This window comes from Takifugu rubripes, chromosome 21, assembly GCF_901000725.2.
Source record: "Takifugu rubripes chromosome 21, fTakRub1.2, whole genome shotgun sequence".
NCBI classification, from domain to species: Eukaryota; Metazoa; Chordata; class Actinopteri; order Tetraodontiformes; family Tetraodontidae; genus Takifugu; species Takifugu rubripes.
The window spans coordinates 7,931,828-7,954,001 of record NC_042305.1 but is presented as its reverse complement, the minus strand read 5'-3'; the positions used below and the strand labels follow the sequence as shown (position 1 = coordinate 7,954,001).

At 40.3% G+C, this 22,174-nt stretch overlaps 1 protein-coding gene across 3 annotated transcripts in view; it reads left to right on the top strand.

The window, feature by feature from the left end:
* Window positions 1-4,265: 4,265 nt before the first annotated feature.
* Window positions 4,266-22,174, top strand: part of prdm6 (PR domain containing 6) — a 42,787-nt gene continuing 24,878 nt past the window's right edge. For all 3 annotated transcript variants that reach the window (XM_011615538.2, XM_029829916.1, XM_029829917.1), the window contains exons 1-4: window positions 4,266-4,403; window positions 5,390-6,093; window positions 10,780-10,928; window positions 11,493-11,651. In XM_011615538.2, the coding sequence (XP_011613840.2) occupies window positions 5,406-6,093; window positions 10,780-10,928; window positions 11,493-11,651 (996 nt within the window). In that variant the 5' untranslated portion in view covers window positions 4,266-4,403; window positions 5,390-5,405. The remainder of the gene's footprint in view (window positions 4,404-5,389; window positions 6,094-10,779; window positions 10,929-11,492; window positions 11,652-22,174) is intronic.

Sequence of the window (22,174 nt, the reverse complement as noted above, 5' to 3'; positions counted from 1 at the left end):
ATCTTAACTGTAATATTTTCTTTACAATATTAACTCCTGTATTACTTCTCCTGCATTTGAGTTCTGGTAATTTTTGACGCTTCTATGACAAAAGAAAGAACATTCACTGTTTAAAATGTTTGTTTTTGATCCCTTGTTTTGTTAAATGACAGCACACTGACTCAATCTTGTCTCTCTAGGTGACGTGGTATTATAGAAAATTCAAGTCGCCGCTACAGCTAATATGCTGATTCCACGTACACTTTTGTTAAGATTTCTTTTTTCGTATTAAACTCATGTAGTTTTATCTACCAATGGTGCTACTAAACTTATGTGGAACCATAGTGGCTCTACATGTCAATATATATTTCTAGCACTGGGATAATCTATAATAAGCAGTTTTTGGCAAGAGAATGAAAGTAATTAATGAAGTCGGTAGACCAGGATCAGAGCTTTACAACACTTAACTGCATTAAAAACTCCTCAGTGGAGCTCAGCTTCAGCTGCAGGAAATAAAGCTGAAAAAGAGAATATAAGTCCCTGCTGAATACATGTCTATAGAGATGAATTATAATAGTCAGCCTTCCGTGACCTTAACACCACAGCTGGGACACACACACAGACACACACACAGAGTTATCGGCCTCCTGTCAAAGCAGGCCATCCATTCGTCTTTTCTTCCCGCCACCGGCCGAATTAATTAAGCAGAAATGTAAACGTTTTAATTGAATGTCAAAGCAGGACCTTAACAACATGCTCCTATGTAAATGAAAGTGACACTGTTCTAAACCTGCATGTTTATATCTACGAGAGTCTTTCCCAACAAGGTTAAGTGTGTGTAAACGAACAAGGGACATGCCAAAGTTTTAATTGAATTACCATCAGTTATGTGCTAACTAACCCTGGTGGATTTAAACCTACTACATTCTTAATTAGTGCAAGGAACCAAACCTTTACATGCTGGTACTGGGTTTCTACACATTTATGTCTACAAATTTATTTTGATTGATATTGTGTTCTGTTGTTTTATGCTAACACAAATGAACCACAACAGGAAGTAATAACACCCCTAAAATGCATATTGATATGGATGCAAAATATGGACTCAGTGGTTCCTGTTGGATACTGATGGTTCTTATGGTTGAACATACTTAGAGGCTCTTCTGTGGGGGCTCTGGGTTCAGCTGTGCCTCAAAAAATGCTGACATCAGTATCTGTACATTATGAAGACAGTGCTACAACGTTTGAGACCCAAACGGTGCTCTGGAGCTCAGCAGCAAGGCGTGGGGGTTGTGATGGCTCTCTCTCTGTTGAGACTTATTTCTATTTTCTTCCTTAGACCAGCACGTTGAATATACATACATGACATACGATCATATAAGCACCAATTCTCAAGATGTGGATCCAAATCCAAAGTGTGTAAACTGACATTTCTCCAACAGAACTGCAAAGGCACAAACAATCTGGCGGGCAGTTCAGAGATCTCTCTTGCATGTGGTCTCGGGCTCATTTTTCACTTACAGTGCAACTGTTTGAATCGATTTCCATAATTTATTCAACTGTAAACTCATTTTAATGTTCCCTGTGTTTATGTGGAGTTTAAATGTAAACAGCAGCTCTGCAGCGCTCTCACGTGAAGAATACACCGCTTTGCTAAACCAACTCTTGTTAATATTGTGTTTTTCCCCCTTCCTTCAGCCGTCTAAATAATTAGCTTTTGTTGTAGAAAATGATGAATTTGGGCAGTTAATTTATTGATCGGCCGGCTCCTCCGATGTGCTTTGCTTTGGAAAGCCATTAATCAATGGATGAAAACACCTAATTCTCCGCCTGCTTGGATGTCCCCCCACCCCCTCATCTTTTATGCTTCTCAGATTATCCCCAGTTACAACATGGAGACGAGTTTAATTATGGACTAATGACGATAACGAGTGCGAGATGGAAAAATAATAGTTTTGGTACATTTAGAATAAAAAGGGGTCTAGCTAAAATTTTATTTTTAAAAGGATTAATGACTCCTAATCTCCATTATCAAATGAGTTACTGTGATTGCACCCTTAACATGTGGTAAAAATAACTTATAGAAGCATAGTTCCTTATTGTCTGGCCTATATAAATACCTTTAATGTCATGTAAATAATTACATTGCCATTGCTTGTTTCTAGTAAATGTTTGGTTTGTTTTTTAATTTGCTCAAACCTTTTGTGAGAATCTAACATATCCAAATTGGTTTGTCACACAGAAGTCTCCATACTGAGAAAACACAGCTGTGGTCCAGTAATAAAGGTGTTTAATAAAGATTTCACTGGGGATCTGCTGAAGACTGATGCTGTGGTTTCTGGAGCCACACAGCTAAATTGTCCTAAAAAGGCTAAATTTGTGAGCTCTGCTTTTCAGACATGCATTGTTTCCATTCGGCAACAGACGCTTCTGTTTCCACAGATATTAGAATTTTTATCAAAATGTATTATTACTCATTAAAGCATGCAGACCAAACATGTAAAATCTGTTTCAAGCTTTCAACCACTTCATGGTGCATTTTTAACTATTACCATTGAATGGGATGATATGATGAAAAGCTGGGATTTGGAATCCCAACCCTGTGGTTCCCCACTGACCACCGCTGGCCCTGATCCTGTGACGTCATGTCGTAGCTCCACATTCCACTTCCCTGAAAAAGTCGCTTCAAGCCGACAAGAGTTCATTTTCAGACGCTTATGTTTGTGTTTTTGTTCTTTATCAATCCACCAGAGGTCCCAAGGATGACAAATGGGTCCTGTCAGGGCGACGCCAGTCATAACACACACACACTCTCACGCACGCACGCACACACACGCACGCACACACGCACACACGCACACACGCACACACACACACACACACACACATGCACGGTTCCGTTTTTAGACATTTAGCTCAAGTTCTTATCCGGAGCAACTTACAATGACTGATGTATACACACTGTATCCTTTACATGCCTCTGTGTTTGTGTGTGTGTGTGTGTGTGTGTGTGTGTGTCTGTGTGTGTGTTTGTGTGTGTGTGTATGAGTGTGTGTGCGCGCACACATGTCTGTGTTTGAAAGAAATAAAGAGAGAGTAGTAGATGGGTGGGAAAAGCTAGGGGTCATGGATAACAAGTCGGCCCTAGAAACACAATGAGTCTGGTTGTAATCAGTCTTATCAGTGCACGAGCACACATACACACACAGAATTAAAGTGATAAAGAAGCTGAGGTGAGCTGACAGCAGAACGACCACCTACAAGTGCAGTAATAATAACAAATGCTGTAATGATAATCTCAGCTGTACATTGACAAACGGGTTCAAAGTTCTCTGGATGATGAACGAATAGAAAGAAGAGGATGATGCAGGTCCTGAAAGAAAATACCCTCAAGTTTCCATGAGAAGAGACCTCTTGTGGTCGTCATAGTAAATTCATGTTCTGTCTGTAAATTGAGAGTGATGCACTTTTCCAGCTTGGCAAAAACTAAGGCCTCAACCAGACTGCATAAATCCAATGAGATTACATTCTAATAACCCCCCCGGCCCAGCATGCAGTCTTTGGTGATGACCACTGTCGCGATAGAGAGGCAGCTGGCAGTGTGAAGGACATGTTGTTCCACCTTTAACCCTTCCACTCCCCCATTAACACATATTCAGTCCATTGCTATCCAATAATCTGTCCACCAGTTTGAGCGTACCTGTAGATTAAATGTTTCAAGGTGATAAACTGAAGGACGTGAGGCTTTATGTTTGGATTAACTAGACAAGGCATCACTAAACATTAAAAACTCAGTCCCTAAATGCATAGAAATATGTTTTTAACTTTTTAGAAAATGCAGTGTTCTGTAAGGACAAATGACCAAATTATATCAGTTAGTCTCTGCTGTTCCTCAAGTATCTGCAACAAGCAGGGTTGCCACGGAATTATAACTAGTCTAATAATAGGGTTCTATCTTAGATCCAATCGACAAAATGTAAGATATCACTGCAGGAATCAAAGGCAGCCGTGTTGTCAGAACACACTGTTTACTTTTGCTTAATGTCAATAAAAAGCATTTAAATCTAATAAAATGGGAGAAAAGGAACAGGGATGGCCAACAGGAAGGCGGAAAACAGACCGGAATGTGAAAGTCAGAGAAAAGGGAAAAGGAGGAGAAACGATGGGGAAGTAGCAGAGGGAGAAATAATATGTGTGAATTAGAGAGAGGAGGGGAAGAGAGAGAGCGAGAGGGGGTGGGGGAGAGAGACTGAGAGACAGAGGGAGAGAGAGCGCGCAGTGCCTCAGTAGTTTTGGCTACGGATACGCTCAGCGCGCAACGAAGTGTCCCGGCTCACCTCGATGGTTCAGCGCAGCCCGGAGGAGGGACGAGCCTTCCTGCCGGAAATCAGCACCGAGGAGCCGTCGTTCACGACCTGAGAGCAGTAAGCCTCCTCAACAACTTATGCATTAAAGCCTAAGAAACGGATAGAGAAAATAACTAATGGAAAACACGGACAAACGTCCAGGCGCTTTCTTTCCGCTGGCCGCTGCCTCTGTCCGGCCAGGGATCTATCACCGACCCGCTGATGGACCGGTCAAGACCGGTCCAGTCTATTAATTAAGGACTGAACTTTTTTTGAAAATTTATCTGTGGCGTTCTCGACTTTAGCTTGTAGTTTTGTTTCTTGGTTATTTGGTGCGGGTTTTTTCTGCGCTTCCCTTCTGGCGCGCTCCAAGGTTCGCAAAAGAGCGCAGCAGAGCCGGACTGACCGCGGAGGGTCAACCGGGCTGAAGTCACTGTTGTCCGTGGTTTTATTGGCTGTAGCGAAGCGCAAACACGTTCTTCTTTCTGAAAGAATCCAACATTTTACCTTCTTTTTACGGGGGATTCTTGAGGTGCAAAAGATAAAATACACTTTTATTTAAAAAATACCTATACATCCACATGTCTCGAACTGGTCTACACGCTCTTTAAAAAATATTCCGACCAGAAGCAACCATCTCATCTTCAGCCTGTTGAAATGTCGACTTTAAATCCAATTGCTTATTTAAAATCTGAAGGCGCAGATTTAAGAGTAAGACAATAACAGTCTAACAAAAAAACCAAAAAACCAAAACGAGTTTCTGTGAGAAAAAGTTGTGTGTGTTCAGGAAAAGACCAAAGACTTCAAGACCTAAAGGTTAAAAACTTGTCATGACCAATGCAAAGACCAGGGTGAAGTGAGCTGCTCATTAAAGGAAAAAATAGATATGCATAGCTGTGATTCATTCCAGGTACAATTTAAAATAAATCCAGCTTTACAGAGTCTCACAAAATGCCCTGAAGTTCATTTTGTGTTTGCCTTTAACTGCAATATGAATCAAACTTTACAAGTTTGACTCCTGACGTGTGGCGTCGATGATGACTGTCTGTTCTGTCTCCCCTCAGCCGCCGGCGGGCAGCCATGCTGAAGCCGGGCGACCCGAGCGGCTCAGCCTTCCTGAAGGTGGACCCGTCCTACCTGCAGCACTGGCAGCAGCTCTTCCCTCAGGCCCAGCTGAAGGCTCCCCTGGTGCCGCCGCTGCCACCACCTGATCGCCTCTCTATCCCTGTGGACAGCCTGCGCCCTTCCCGCCTGCACAGCCACCTCCTGGCCTCCACACACTGCAACACCTCCTCTTCTTCCACATCCTCTTCCTCAACTCCTTCCTCAGCTGTCGCAGCAGCTCTCACGCAGTCCTCCTCCATCTCCATCTCCACCTCAGTAGGGATCTCCCATCTCCCTGTTCCCCAGCAGATTGCACTTTTCGGGCAGGCGTTAGCCCCGGTGTGTGCCGGGCCTGGCGGTCCTGGAGGAGGAGCAGGAGGTGGAGGAGATCTAATGATGGTAATCCCCCCAGAGAACCAGGATCACAATCCAGCAGCGGGACTTCTCCAGCAGGCAAAGGAGCAGAGCTGTGGGGGGGTCAGCGTGGTGTCATCAAGCCTGAAGAGCAGCAGCAGCGGAGGAGGAGGGGGAAGAGTGGAGGACGGAAGCAAAGCCGCAGCATCCAGGCTCAAGCTGACGTCTGAGGAGCTGGACTACTACCTGTATGGACAGCAGAGGATGGAGATCATCCCCCTGAGCAACCAGACCGGAGAGGTCAACAATCGTACGTAAAACACCCCTCAACATCCACACACGGAGCGCCAACATTGGTTTTTAATTAAACGATCTTCATAAAGTACTTTTTCAGGAAAAACAGTGTACACGTGATCCATTTAACCTTTGACCTCACAATTGTAATTTCGTTTTCTTGCATTCACTCCTTTGAATTTTATTATATTTAGAGTTTTCACAGTCGTTGAACATTTTCTACCTATTATTTCCGACTACAACAGCTATATAATGATTGTATATTTATCAAAAAATATTTGATCGAGGTGTTAATTAAACATTTATTAATCCTTTCTATAAAATTAAAATATTTGCGCCATGAGAAACCTACAAATCATGTAAATATATATATATACAAATACAAAAATATTTCTGAAATGTTTTCACATAATGCCCTGGTGCATTTTACATTTATTATAGTTGCAAATACATTTTGCACATTATTTGAACTTATTTTTTTAAATAAAGAATGATCACATGTCAGGCCTCAACAGCTAACTTATGAATACATTGAAATGTTCTAATGTAATAACGAGAGCATTGGTGATTTAACCAGATTCAGCCTGTTTTATGCAAATTTAAATTAAGAAATGTTCCTGAAAGCCTGTGGTAGCTGAGAAATTATTATTAAAGAACATTTTGGTCAGTTGCACACTTGTCGGGCCGGAGCTGCGGGAGGGTGATGGAGAGGCAGAGGTGAGAGATCAGCAGCCGGGCCAGGGGTTCAAGTCCTCAGACAGCAGCAGGAGCACCCAGTTAATATTAATTAGGCCTCATTTAGATTTTATGCTAATAACAATCTGAGTTCTCTTCTCCTGTGGAACTGATATTTTCTTTGTGCACAAACATTAATCTCAATTAAACTCGGTTTAAAGCGATCGATTAATTGCATATTTATTATACGTTTTCTTTAATTGATCCTTAACCCCTATAAAACCTACTCAAATTGTTCATAAATTAATCTCCGCCCGCAGCTCCACAGTTGCACTGCGCAACAATGTCTGCGAAGTCATTTAAAATCATATTTCGTCAATGAGGGGCGAGTGTGTGTTTTATTGACAATGCGCGGCCATGCGTTTCTCTTTACGCAGTCCTGGTCAAAGCCTCCTCAGGAGGGCTCAGAGGTCCAGCTGAGTCTTCAGAGGGTCCGGTTACTCCTAAAAACCGTGACAGCTCGAACTCCTCGGTCCGTTTGTTCAGCCACGTCACAGGCAGCCGCGCTGCACCCAGAACACTCTTGTGTCTATTACTTTGGTGTTTAAATCATCATCATCTGCTCTCTAAGGGAGCGTGAAAAGAGACTCTGCTTGCGTCGAACCCGATTTTCTCAACTGTTTATCTCAAGAGTTGGACTGTGATTCCACGCTTTTTTTAATCAAATGGATTCAAATTGCCAGCGGTGTCGTTTATATGTCTGTTTTTATGCTTTTTTGGGGTCTTATACTTGGGCAAATACGTTTCTTTAAATTCTAAATGCGACATTCTTTCAATCATTTGATTTATTTTTCAGCATCTTTAACCTTTTAAACGCGTTTCCATTTTCGAGTGTTTTAATATCGCACCGTAACGCACAAACATGAAGTCGCATCAAAACTTTAGAGTTTATTATGAACTGAGTGCCTTTTCCTTTTTCAGTGTCTCTGTGTGTGCGAGTGCGTGCGTTTCAGCGGTGATAAAACGGACCATCAGCAGTAATCTGCGTCGATACGCGCCGGCAGGACCGATGAGGGATGGAGGGACAAGCAGGAATTAATTGCCGTATATAGTTTTGTGTTGGTAGAGGGAGAGAGAGAGACAGAGAGAGAGGAAGAGAGACAGAGAGACGGAGAGAGATGGAGAGAGAGAGAGTGAGGGTGGGGGGGATCGATCCGGCACACAGGGCCGCTATTTATCATCCCAACACTGTTGTATTGAGGTCTCTGGTGTGCAAGTGTGTGTGTGTTTGTGTGTGTGCGTGTGTGTGTGTGCGTGTATGTTTGTCTGTGCGCATGTTAGAACAAGTGAATAAAGCAATCACGCGCACACTCCCTCATGCGTCACTGTCCGCAATAATTAATTACATTGATAATAACGCAAGCAAATAATAATAATAATATACAATATAAAGAAAAACAAATTAAAGATATTAATAATTATTTCACATCCCTCAGTTTTGTGCGTTTTAATTTTTGTTGGAATTCTTATTATTGTTCCCGCATTTTAAAGCGGCCATTATACTTATTTTCTCGATTTTACTATTTCCTTTTACTGATTTTTTTTTTTTTTTTACAATTTACTTTTTTTAATGAAATGTTTTATTAAATATGACCTCCATATTTTAAAGACCTTTCGTGAGAATTTTGAATTAATGTGGATCATTAAAAAATAAAATCGAAAGAGAGTTAAATATACATCGAGAAAATTGTATTTATTTATTTATTTTTTAAAAGAAGGCTAAACGGATCACGTCTTTTCTTCAGTATATTTGTGATTGTGATTAGTAACGAGACGTGTAAAAAAACGGAACGGAAGTCATCTTTTTACCTGATATGAAAAAAGACTGTTAATTATCACGTCACAGGCTGATACTTAATCCTTCATAAAAATGATCCATTATCAGTTCGATTTTGTTTGAGCATTAACATTAAAAACGGGAATAACGGAAACAAATATCAATCGTTAGCTGCGATGACATGAAATGACGTCATCATATGCCGTAATTATTTGTTATTACATTTAAAGGTGTCCTTTGTTTTAGCCTTGATTTTTTTTTTTAATCTCCTAAATTTTGTTACATATGATGTTTTTAATTAGATAATGCTTTATTTTCTTTTAAAGGCAATTTTAGGCCAAGTCATCAAAGGTGAAACCTCCAATCTGCATAAATCAGATTTAGGTTCAGAAGTCACTTCTTCATTTAAATATACCTTGAGATTATTCATATTAATAAATTATTCAAAATAAAGTCAGTTAAATCCACCCAATGCAGATTAAATTTTGTAAAGATGGATTAGGTCATCTGTGGACGTGGGTCGTTCTTTTGACCGTGTGATGAAAGCGTTCACTCCATTTAGCTGTGCGTTATCTCTGACAGGTCTGGAGGAGGTTTCAGATGTTAGCCGTTGCTCTCCCATCTCTTCCTGCCGTTTGGTGCGGGCTGAGTTTTTTGCGGGTTGTTTACTGCCTTCGGGAATAACCAGAGTGAGGCAGAAGCCCCAAACTCTGAGTGTGAAGGGGCTAAATGCTTTGCAGAGGCTTGTACGGCGTGCGGAGCCTCACTGTGTGGTCCGCCTCATCTGGCCTCACAGCTGCATTGGAAACAAACACAGCTTTTTATCATCATAGGCTTTATGAAGTGTGATGGGTTTGTTAAGGGGTCCGGGGTTTCGACCCCCTCGCTTTCTGGTGCATGTAATAGCAGCAAATCAGGACTGACAGGAGCTCTTTTATGAAGCCCTTTATCACATGTGAGTCACATAAGGTCACACGTAGAAATGAAAAGTGATGCTTTGAAGTCTGAAATTTACATTACAAATGTGTTTATGAGCCAACAATCCAGGTGCATTTTAGGGGGATGAAAAACTAGAAACTTGTGGGAACGAGAAAGTGGCCGCAGGCGTTGGGAGATCAGAGGCGGAGTGGAGCTGTCCAAACACTGGCGATGGATGTAACGGAATACTAAGTTTGAATGATGTGCGCTGAGGACAGCGTCATAACAAGTTCACAGCTAGTTTATCAGCCTGAGAGAGACGGAGGGGAGAAGAGCCAGGAGGAGGAGGACCCGGCGACTTTGCGGCCTGTGCTGCTCTTCTTCCATTCAGGGTAGTTTCAACATTAGTGTGCATGTTGAATTTGCGTCTCGTGCCTTTCACATATCACCCTGACAGCAGAGTAGAAAGTTCACTGAGAAGAAAAGAATTCCACCTCCGCTTCCGCTTTTAGCCTGGGGCAATGTGAAATATTTGAGTTTTATTCAGGAGTAATTAGATGTTGACATTTAACACTGGTGCTCTCCCAAACTGGAAATCTAAACCTTTGATTTTTAACTGATCAGGTAGGAGAATCAACATCTTTAAACAGGAACTTTAGCAAACTGATGGTTTTGGCTCTTGTGAACAGAAAAGCAAATAAACCCAGTGCTCTTAGTCTGAGGACTTTGCTAATTCACAATCCTCAATCCCAAGAACGCAATTTTTTTGTTTGTTTTACAAAGTTCTGGGTCAGGGAGAAATCAACCTTCAGAATTTCTCTCATTTACTCGCCCATGAACCTGTGTTGTTGCTCATAATATAGTTTAATTCACTCATATCCATCATGGGGTTAAGGTAGCCGTCAGGTTCCAAAATTAATTTGTGGAAACATAAAAAAAAACACCAATAACATCCTGCTGCTGTCCGGACTTTCGCCTGCGAGTGGCTCTGTGGGAGTTTTGTGTCCCGATAATAATCCCTCATTATGTTGTTACAGTCAATTAAGAGCCATTAGTGTCACACTGCATCTTTGAACCAATGCTGACACTCATTAATCCCCAGCATTAGGAAACAGCACATTTTTTCGTCTTTGTTTTGAATGACCAAAGGACAGACGAGACCATAAGAATTTATGATTTTATTTCACCAAAAAGATACTACTACTACTACTACTAATATTAATAATAATCACTACCATCATTTGAACTGTTTATGGAATCTTCTGTTGCCAGGTTGTGACATGTGTGCAGACAACAGGAATGGTGAATGCCCCATGCATGGCCCTCTTCATTCGCTGCGCCGCCTCGTTGGCACCAGCAGCACAGCGGCACCCGTCACCTTGCCGGACGTCCCAGAATGGCTGCGGGATCTACCCCGAGAGGTGGGACTTTCGCAAGTTAGCCAAAGTCACTGTTTTCTGGGCTTCTTTACTGTACAGTCCATACAGCAGACAATAGCTGTTTTAGCCTTCTTAGGAGGGGAGGATTAAAGGGAGTTCCTCAGGGTTCTGTGTTAGGAACATTCCCCAGAATGTTCTCTGTCTGATTATCAGATGTATACTGATGACGCTCTTGTATACACCAGCTGAGGCAACAGAAACTACAGTTACAGCAGCTGTCAGACTATCTGGCTCAGCGGTTTAGGTTAAAAACCATTTGACAGATAGAGTAAAAGCGAATACAGCATCTACTGTACACACTCTCTTAGTGGAACCAGATGTTGGGGTAGGATCATCTGATCAAGTTCTTAGTCTCCATATATGAGTGCTGAATCTCTATTTGACATACATATGAAACATGTTGAAACTGTTCATGACCTAACATGGTACATCCCTCCGTGCAAGAAAGAAATAATATTGCAGGAAATTATAACAATGGATAAAACTATTTTGAACAAATACATTCATTTTACTAAAGGTAACTGATGCTGATTTGTGTGCATACAGGTGTGTCTGTGCACCAGTACAGTTCCCGGGTTGGGTTATGGGATCTGTGCGGCTCAGCGGATCCCTCAGGGAACCTGGATCGGCCCGTTTCAGGGGGTCCCTCTCCTGCTGGACAAACTGCCGTCTGGAGCTGTCAGGAACACGAGACACCTGTGGGAGGTAAGAAAGGTGTGAAAGCTGTAGACGAGCTGGCCTCCCGTTCCTATTTTACTGGAAAGGTCAATGTCTTTTTTATGATTAAATACATTTACAGATTTACATAAAACTAACTATAAAAAGACATCAACTTTTATTAATTACAATTTTGATAATTGAAGTAATTTATTTTAATATACTGAATAATTATTCTAGTTTTTCCAACATCATTTTAACTAATTGGTTTGGAATTTAATCTTGGTGCACGTTCATCTTCATGTGGGTGCACGTGCGTGTGACCATCACATGACACCCCTGCCTCCACCATCAGAGTGGCCATATTTACAATCAGCCATAGAAGCGAGTGAATGCAGCAGATATGAAGCGCTGCCTTATAGATGAGGCGGACGGGACATCCGTCTCTGGAGCCGGTCATCAGCCGGTGAACGGAGGCACAGAGGTCAGAGGTCAGGTCAGTCACGAGACCAAGTCCAGGAGGAGTAAGGGTCTGTTCATCATCTTAAGTGAATTTGAATTATCATTAGTAAGTCTAAAATTAAAGTTACATTTTAATTTCATTTGGGATCATGAATTATTGTTGTTTTGACATCTTTGAAAGATGCAAACCTTGTGCAAATGTTCAAGGATAAACTGATTAAAGTGATAAACTGCTTTTAATTATTTCAGTCAATATCAGAATCATTTATTCTAGAATAATTCAAACACAATACGATTATTCAAAAACATTTTTACAGGAATGAACTGGCCATTAAGTCTGAATCCTTTTATGAGGTGTGTGAATATTCCCTCCTCTCAATGAGTGAGACAAAGCTCTGAATTTGAGGTGAATCAATGACCTAATAATTGATCCAATGTGTGAGATTTGGCATCACCTACCACTTAGAGTAGAGAATGCAAGAACTCAATATCTGTCTCTAATCGCTTTTTCTCCCTATTCTCAATTTTGATTTTGATTTATCCATATTATTTTGTCAAAGCTTATATTATATGGAAATGAATTAAACTTTTTTAATTTATTACAGTCGTAAAATCTTCTCATGCATCAAAACTTGAAGGGTCCCATTTTAGACATCCCATTTTAGTCCAATGAAATTTGATGATCATTTTTGAAAATAAATCAGTCTGAGCAGCATTCATACAACATAGTCTGAGCATAAGACAGCCAGAGGTTTTGTTACCTTAAAGAGACTTCGAAGCCTTCAACCCTGGAGAAACTCTGATCCAATAACCTGGCTGGACTATCGGCACATTATCGGCTGTCCCGGTAAAAGTGGTCATTAGTCTTATTGATGACGGCGCTTTACACAAAGGTCCCATTAAAACTCACTAGCTGTTAAACTCACTTATTGATGCCTCCCAAAACGAGAAGGGACGTCTGTAATGCAACCATTTAGGGATCGTCCCACGATTGCTCACTGCCAGATGTGAGTGGATCAGTTGGTAGAACATTCATCGGACTTTGGACGTGTTCGTTTAAACCTGTTTCAGTCAAAGATTCTAAAAACCTTTAAGACAGAAATTGAAGAGCAAACTGAGCTGGGTTCATTTATGAGGTGCTGTTGTTTCATGTCATTTCATGTTTCTCACTTTGAGACACTTTTATGCCATGATCCACTGAAGGGTTTCTGTTTGGTTGGTCAGGCTTTTAAAACCTCTTGAGAGAGGCAGCTTAAAGGGATCGAAGATGAGAATTAGCAGTGTTTCAACTCCAACTCTTCGCAATGCCTTCAATGTCACATTATAGGTGACAGCATTCAGAGAAGCCAGAAACAAAATAGCCCCTTCTTTTGAGTCCCTACATTAAGGTAATAGCCAAATAGCAGAGCATTCGATTTTAGATTGGTAGAGATGGTCTGGTTCAAATCCAGTTGTTGACGCTGCACCAAAGATGGATAGAAACAACCACATCCTCATGTTAAAACCATTGAAACCTCTGGCATCGATGCACTGTTGAAGTTGGACAGGAGGCAGAAGAATGCAATGCCCCACTGTAAAACCGTGATGGGAGGAAGCCGTTACGTGGCAGCAGTGGCATTAGATGAAACCAAGATAGGAAGTCTTGCTTATGAACAGCTAACTGCAATATTTTAGATTAGAGGAAAATACGACGTATGTTAAAGCCACATTACTGATTAAATGAGGGGTCTGCACTGGGTTTGGTTACGTTTCATACCTACACAATGTACCATTACTAAAAACAGTGCCAAAATGCTTCCATCAACAAGAACAAGAACCTCTGATTTAACAATGAAAGGCTCAGGAATGGGATCACAAACCTGGACCTCAGGGCTGTCCTGGCTGAAAAGAATGTGCCAGCAGAGACGTCCTGGAGCCGCAGCTCCGACCTCATCTTTAGTTTTCCTTTGGTCGTGTCTGAGAACGACGGGGTTGTCAGTGCAGAGTCAATGAAAACAGACATTGTCAGCTCTGAAGGGCAAAGAAAGGAAATGTTAAACAGTGCAGTTTAAGCTAAATATTTTGTTAGCGTGGGGTGCTATGACACAGATTCTGAGATGTATTTAACTTTTTTTGAATGTATAACTGAGTATAGATTCAGTTCTTTGTTGTCCAGCACTTAAATAGCGGTGGACTTTCTTAACTCACTTATTACCACGGCGTCTCATATTTGTCTGCTGTCCGTTGTCATATCCTGGCTGTATTCCCAACAGAATTCCCACTGACTTTGTGTTTTCAGTGGTTTGTGGCCACAGCGTCCGGCAAAAGCTCTGTAATGTTTTTCTTGACTGATGATGTCAAATGCTTGTGTAAGTGTTGGTACTCTGGCTTTCATTAAGAGCCTGATCGCCAATGACATCATCGGTGTGATATAATCATCCTAACTTTGATTTCTTTTTTGCTCTGTGGGGTGTTTTTTTATCACTTGAAAATTTGAACCCAAACAGTGATAATCACTCTAACATAATACAACTATTATACAAGAATTAAACCTGTGAAGCTTAGAACATATATATCTGTTTGTATAATGACAAATGCGGATATACTAAGGTCTGGATGTGAAGCAATTCAATTCTCAGCATTTTTGTTCAAAAAGCATATTTTCAAGATAATTTATCATTTGATTCCGTAGAAATCTTTCCTAATTGTCAAAGTCAGCTTTTTAGCTGGGTCAATTCAATGATGTCATCACTGGAGATGGTGGAAACCACCGCATTCCCCTGCGCTGTTTGCTTAAACCCACTCTGAGTCGGGCTACCTCTGTTCATTTCTCTGCTCTGTGTGACGTCGCCTCGGAGACACGGTGTCCACGGGGGTGGGGGGCAAGAACAAAGACTGGGGTTTTCCCCAACAGGAGCCCGGTCTTGGAATAACACAGGGCGTGTATGTGTGTTTGTACATGTGTGGACCAGCGTGCTTGGTGTGTTCTGTTTTTACAAAGATGTAAAACTTTTGGGGGGTTTTTTGTTTGATTTTTTTCCACATTTGGGTTTATTGAGTCTTCTGAGGCCTTGTTGGCAACTTGTTCTCTTTTAAATAATTTCTGTGGCTTTAGTGATTTTATTTATTTTCAATCAATTTCTTATTTATTTGAGGTTATGGTGCCTCACCTCCGCCAGTGTCCGACCCATGTGTCAGGAAGGACATTAAACTAATGGATGGGGCTATTTAATTAATGTTCCTCATTCTTCTGGGTGGTAGTACCAGTGGTGGTGGTGATACTGGGTGTGCTGGTGTGTGACCCTCTGCCTGCCTTTGTTGTGAGAGAAAGCAGCAGCCCTGCCTTTAGTCTGGGGCTGTTGATACTGGGGTGAATCAGGGTGCGTTGTATAAATATTATCCGTGTCTCTGAATGATTATTGCCCCCCTGATTTATGAGAGCGCTGACTGCTCGGTGAGAGAAGAATTTGGGATTGTGGAGCGGCTCTGGTGGTGACAGGGACGGCAGTGAGGTTTCCAGACTGCCCAGTAAAACATTAACTCCGGGCTGTGAGTGTGGAAGAACAAATTTTATTGGGAGGAATATGGACGAGCGGGAACAGATGGAAGTGGGGATTTACATGAAGTGTGAAGATAAAAATGCAAGGCAGGGATGGAACATAAAGCAGGCCAAACTGGTGGGTATAAATTTACAATTCATCTGTTGGAGAATGTCTTATCTTTACAGTATGTCATATTCTTGTTTAGTAGCTAGCTACCTATAGGGTACAGGCACTTCTAAAGCATCAATTTCAACATGCCAAATATTTTAAATCCCTCTCACACGTGCCCTGCGATCATGAACCTAGCGTAGAAACTCTCCTGAGGGAGGTGCATGTGAGAACACGCGTGTCAAAATCAGTAGGCCTGGATGTTAAACAGACATTTTCCTGCCAGCTCCCTAGTACAAAGTCTTTAAATGTCAGATTAAGCCCATGTGTGTGTATATGGAGGAAGTCAGTGACAGAAAGCACGCAGCAGGCCTGCGGATGTGTTAGCGATGACGATGTGATGTTGCACAATCAGACAAGTGGAGATGCTTCATACACGTGCACTTTGAATGCACTGTTCAGATTCAACCTGAATCAGATTTCTGTTTTGGTGTCAAAGTCTTCTTAAAGTGTTTATGCTGGTTTGGCCATCACTTGCAGAACGATGGTGAGCCCCACTTGGAAAAGGAGGAAGAGACTGAGAGAAAAAGGAGGAGGGGACATGCTAAGATAAGGCAGAGGAGGCACACAAAGCAAATGAAGAATGCAGATAACAGTAGAATTAGTAGAGTTTCATTGATTAGCTGTAGGAGAGAAGTGTGCACGCATTGATTGTCTCTCAGGAACAGTTTTACAGGATTTGGAGTGAAAAAGAAGAGGACAGCAGTGTATTCAGTGGAGAAAGAGAAGTAGATGCAGATTATCAGTGAGGCTTTTTTCTGACACTGATGTTCTGTCTGCAGGCACATCTGGCTGGTCTCTCAACATCTGAATTCAGCTCTGATACTGTATGAGCTACGTTAACCACACAACCAATTAGATATTACAAAACCACAACTAAAACTTGTAAGCACAGTTACCTGGTGTTTGCTTATTATTTTCATCATAAAGTTCAGCACTTCCATATGGTACCTGAATGCAGCATTTGAAAGTTTTAGTGGCTCCATGCCAGATCGTGTCCAGTACCATTTTAACAACAGGTTTGTGTAATTTTGTCGCTAAAGTACATTAAAAAGAGGGATTTTATGGGGGTTAAAGATTTTAACCATGTTTTGGAATGAGCGACATGCAGCAAACGGTCAGTGGTCCAAATGTAACCCAAGAGACCTCCAGGTTCTGCCTCTCACTAAACACACAAAGGGGAATTTTATTTCTATTTGGCTGCACCGGAGCGTGCCAACATTTTTCCCCCTTTACAGCAGAAAATGACCAGACTTACTGTTAGCTTTGTTCCGTTCTCTTTTTACATTCTTTGAGTGCATATCTTTATATATAAAAATCACAGTATTTTCATTATGATTTTCTCATTTTGTCGAATACATTTGTAGACAAATATTTAGTGGATCCAGCTGTACAAATTGAAGATTTTAATTTAAAAGTCTCTTTTTATCTTCAATTTACTATTATCTTCAGTGACCAACATTCCCAAGTATGTGTTTGTCTGTACACTCAAGCAGGAGAGTGCTGACTAACACCATTTGACTTGATAACTGACTTTCTGACAGGCGAGTGTCACATCTCCAGCGATAAACACCTTTGACATGCACAGACAAACACGTACTCATCATGGTCGCCTAACGTCCCCCTGCTGCTGCAGCCATTTACATGCCAGCGTTGCCTGAGTGGTGCAGTTAAGTGTCTTTAGTTGATAACTGAGCTGCATTCTTGTGGCGGAGCGCCAATGTGTGCATGTGTATGGTGTAATCAGAGCTCAGCCTGGCATCGGTTTATACCTGTCACTTTAATTACATAAGGACTTTTTACATAAATGTAATCATAATGTTTTAATATGATAATAAATTTATATTATCATTTTTTTAAGAAGGTATTTGAACATAATTGGTGTTGGTGATGTGTGTATTTTCTCACCGCAGTCACTATTGATTTATTTTATATTTTATATAGTGTATATTATTTAATATACAGTATATGTTATATTATAATTAAAATAGAAAATTTAAAATATCAAAACATTAGTGTTCAATTTATGAATAAAACAGCAGTTTCTGTCAGCTGTTGGTGTGGACAGGGATAGGGAGACGGTGGTAAATCCAGCCTCTTTCACTCCTCTGTGTGTGTGTGTGTGTGTGTGTGTGTGTGCGTGTGTGTGAGAGAGAGAGAGAGAGAGAGGGAGTGTGTGATTGAGGTAATCCTCCCCTCTTACCTCCACTCTTCTGGTTCTTGTAAGCATAAAGAGGCGGAGGCCGACAGATAAGCACCGGCATATTTTTATGTTTTTCCTGTAAAATTCTGTAATTTATTCATCACAAAGAATTGACAAATTCTGTCTTTGGAACTTTTCAAGCTGAACACAAGAATTTAGCTCGTCACTTCCTCATAAAAGTTTGTTTTAAGTATTAAGAAAACTGCATGATTCTGTGTAGAACATGACACTAAATTAAAAGGTAACTATTGCCGGTTGAAAAATACTGCTAGTCTAGTCTAAAACCAACAGTATAGTACAACAGTCTTTTCAAATGTATGTACTTTATTAACTTTCATGGTTAAGGAAAATGTGTTAGCCTGTGCCCTGAGGTCTACCAGTCGAAATATAATGTGACAGGTCAACTGTCCTAGAAAAAATGAAGGTCAAACACTTGTAATTTGTTGAGCTTTAATAAACAAAAGCCACAAAAAATGATAAACTTTGTCCTGATGATTGTGCTTTAAAATAAAATAAAATAAAATAAATAAAGACAGCTGGAGCTGTGAGCTAAGCACAACAGCCAGGAACTGTTTGCAACATTTTCTAGCCGTTGAGCTAAACAACATGTTGTATTTGGCCGTTTGTCTTGCAGATGGAATTTTTGCAGCGATAGATTTGATAAACACCAGCAGCCAAAACATTTTTGACAGAACAGCATCAAGCTAGAAACCAGCTGCTGTTCAGAGAGGCTCCAGCTCGCTGCAGCTTCAGGCGGTTCACTGTACAGGCGGCACTGGGTCAAACACACAGGTGCTTCTGAAAAAATACATGTTACACACTTTTTGAAATTGAAATACTATCGCAGGTGATGCACTACAGGTACCTGCAATGTGTTTTCTGTTAAATATATGTAAAAATATCCACACATAGCAGGAAAACATTATATAAATGAGCTTATCTTAAGTGATTCTAAATTCTTACCATAAACAGGACACAGTAGGTAAAAGTTTAACATGTTTTTATTTCAGGGGGTAAAAAAACATCAAGTAAAGTGGATAAGTGGAGCTGTGATTTGTATAAGAAGATGTGGTGAAAAATCTCTGCAAGTAACAAAAGGTTTAAACAAGAGAAGAGTGCAGGAGTTTTATTACCAGCTCTGCACACGCTTATTTATGAGGACCCTCAGTGACGTGAAGTGTTTCTGCAGTCAACCTGACTTGACATTTAAAACCAAGAGCAGTGCCAAGTTGTGAAATTGGTTCACAATACGAGAAATAGCAAGATTCAGTGGAAGAGAAATATAGGGCACTCTGGGAATAATTAGTCTGAATTTCTTATTGGAACTCTGCTTTGAAGAAAATATGGCGAAGTTCAACTTCGACATGGACAGAAACTAAATTTAAACTTTTATTTTCATCTAATGAACTCCACAGAATCCTGAAACAATGATTTGGATAAAGGCAGAGGACCAGACCGACACAGTGGTGGACATTAAAGTGCTTACATGCAGAGAATAATGAACGATTCTCCCAGTCATTTACAGCATTGATTGTTTGTTGGCCGTGTGGACAGCAGAGGGGCCTGCTATTGGCTCAGGTCATCACCTTATAAATGCACTCAACGCCTCTTCAATACAGTCGCGCTGCATCACCACGGATGGATGGAGGGATGGATTAATAATGAACACTGTGAGGATGAGGAGATCGACTTATTCTAACTGCTTATTATAGTGTGTTCATGGCTCTGTTGATTTATGTACTGATTTAACTTTAGCGTGATCTCTTGTACTTGATCTTACACATGGATCTTGCAGAGGGGTGGGGCTTCGGAATTTAAGCCAATACTTACCTGCCTCTGACTTGTCAACATGATAAATTGTCTTCATGCATCTGCTTAGATCTCTCTAGCATTGCGAAGGTGCAGTAAACTTTAAAGTTAGACACATCGGACACAGCGGGAAAGCTCAAGCTGCAGAGTCTGAGATCAGAGTAATATCAGCTTCAACTGCATTGCATTAAATTCCATTTGTTTTCCACAAAAGGTCAACAGGACCTTCAGGTTCTACAAATATACAGGATGCTTGATATGCGATGTTCTAAATTAATGTCCCTGCTCTGATGATATAATTCTAATAGGGTACTGCCTTTGTGCTGCCCTCTTGTGGCACAATGTCTACTAGAAAAACAGCTTCAACTTCATCTTTTTACACCACGCTCTTCATCCTGATTCTGAACATCTTTAGTTATGACTTCTTAAACCAGCCATGATCCAGATGAGGCCTGTAGTTGGACCAGGGACTTTGTGCAACAGTGGAGCAACACCTTGTCAGCACAGAAAACCTGGATTTAACAATGTTATTTGAATTTTGCCATGTGATTAATATTTAACTGAAAGTCAGTACATTAAATTCCATATATCTTTAATGCTTTGATGTACCTTTAAAACTACGCACCTAATTTGCTTCTATCTGGATCGACCCATTTAATTTAAATTCTGCAGCAAAATAAAAGAAAAGCTTCATTAATTTATTTTCTCTGTGAATCTCTGATATCTGTCTTCTTTGAGGTTTGAGCCAAAGTACATTAAGTCCAGCTGGAGGAGATTCCAGAAAGCTTACATCTCAGCTCTGTCAGGCCTGGTGTAAATATTAGACTTTATTTAATGTGACCGCATACAACTTATGACCTCTTTAGAATTGGGATTTATTCTATAGATGTGCCATCATCCTTCTCTTCCTTTCTTTCTATTGCTTCCACTCTTGTCAGTTTAGAACACACGACTTTCTTCATTTTTCTGGTTTAGACATTCCCAGATGGAGCATTGAGGCTTTTAGGCATGTGTAAATCAGGTTTGTGTAACGTTTAACACCCAGCGGGCCTGTTACAGTGACAGCTTCAGCACAACTGTGGAGAAGAGGCTAATGATTTGTTGCCAAGACTTCCTTGAAACATTTCAAATCAACTGGAGTTATTTCTTTTTGTTTCAGCTGCAAGTGCGGTGCCCCAAATAATTTTTGGTAGCAAACATCCATCAGGAAAACTCAACACCTTAAAGTGAAACAAAGCAGATGTATGGGATGTCTCATAAAATGTAGATAATTTTCCACTCTGACATTCCCATAAACAGACTTTTTGCCTTCAGAATTACACTTCATCACTTAACCTAATCTATGGGTGTATACTCTGAAATAAAACTACTATAGTACAGGTAGTATTTTTTTTAAATCCATTATTTCAAAGGCCTGGCCAAAGCTGCATAGCCACACTTTAAATGCACACACTTTTATGTCTTTCCTGCTAGGATACGACACATCAAATAGACTGCAGAGTCTGATCAGTTAGCTCATCTTTAAATTTAAACAGCTGACTGTCTTCTTCTGTTCTGCCTCTTACTCGCTTCTTTTAGATCTGTAATGTATCCTAATGCTTTTATAGCCAATGTCTGTTTTTATATTGAAGTCAGATGTTCAAAATACAATCAGAAAGGGAAAAAAAGACAGATATATGCAATTACATTTTAAAAGTCCCCAAAGTCAAAGTCCACAGCTTAATCATAACAAAATGAAGCACACTCCATGGTTTTTCAGCAATGTTTACTGCCTATGTACAGCACATCGTGATTGCATAAATGTTTACCTCTGTTTTGTACTTGTTTATAATGTAAAATTAAGTAAAATATTTAATGATTTTAACAGTCATTCTATTCAAATAATTTAATTGGCAGTATAACGGGAACATTTGGAATAAATACAGAAGTTTTAAATTGTGTTGTGTAAGTGGATTGAATGATGAATACGTAAATTTATTCACATTTATACTGGCTTTATTTTAAGCAAATCATTTAAAGAAAAAAATGAACAGCCAAAAAAATCAACTCTTCGTTATGGTCAAACTTTTGTTTGTGCACTTTATTCCAGAATTCCCAACAAAGCAACAGGTTCATGTTAATTTGATCAAAATAGAGAAATGTAACTATTTTGTAAGATAGTAATAAGCTATCTATGCTCATTTATACATTTTCTTTTTATACCTGTAGCTACAACTTTTCTGTAATTTTTCTGTAACTTATAAAAACTACTAAAAGGTATGTTTCACTACTATGTCACTACTACCTCTTTCTCTTCTATTGCTGTCTCTAATATTACATGGTGAAAATATAGTATTGTGGTGACTAGAGGATCCAGTCAATATTTATATTGAAGTTCAGAGTGTGATGTGTATTGTTTGTGGTTTTAT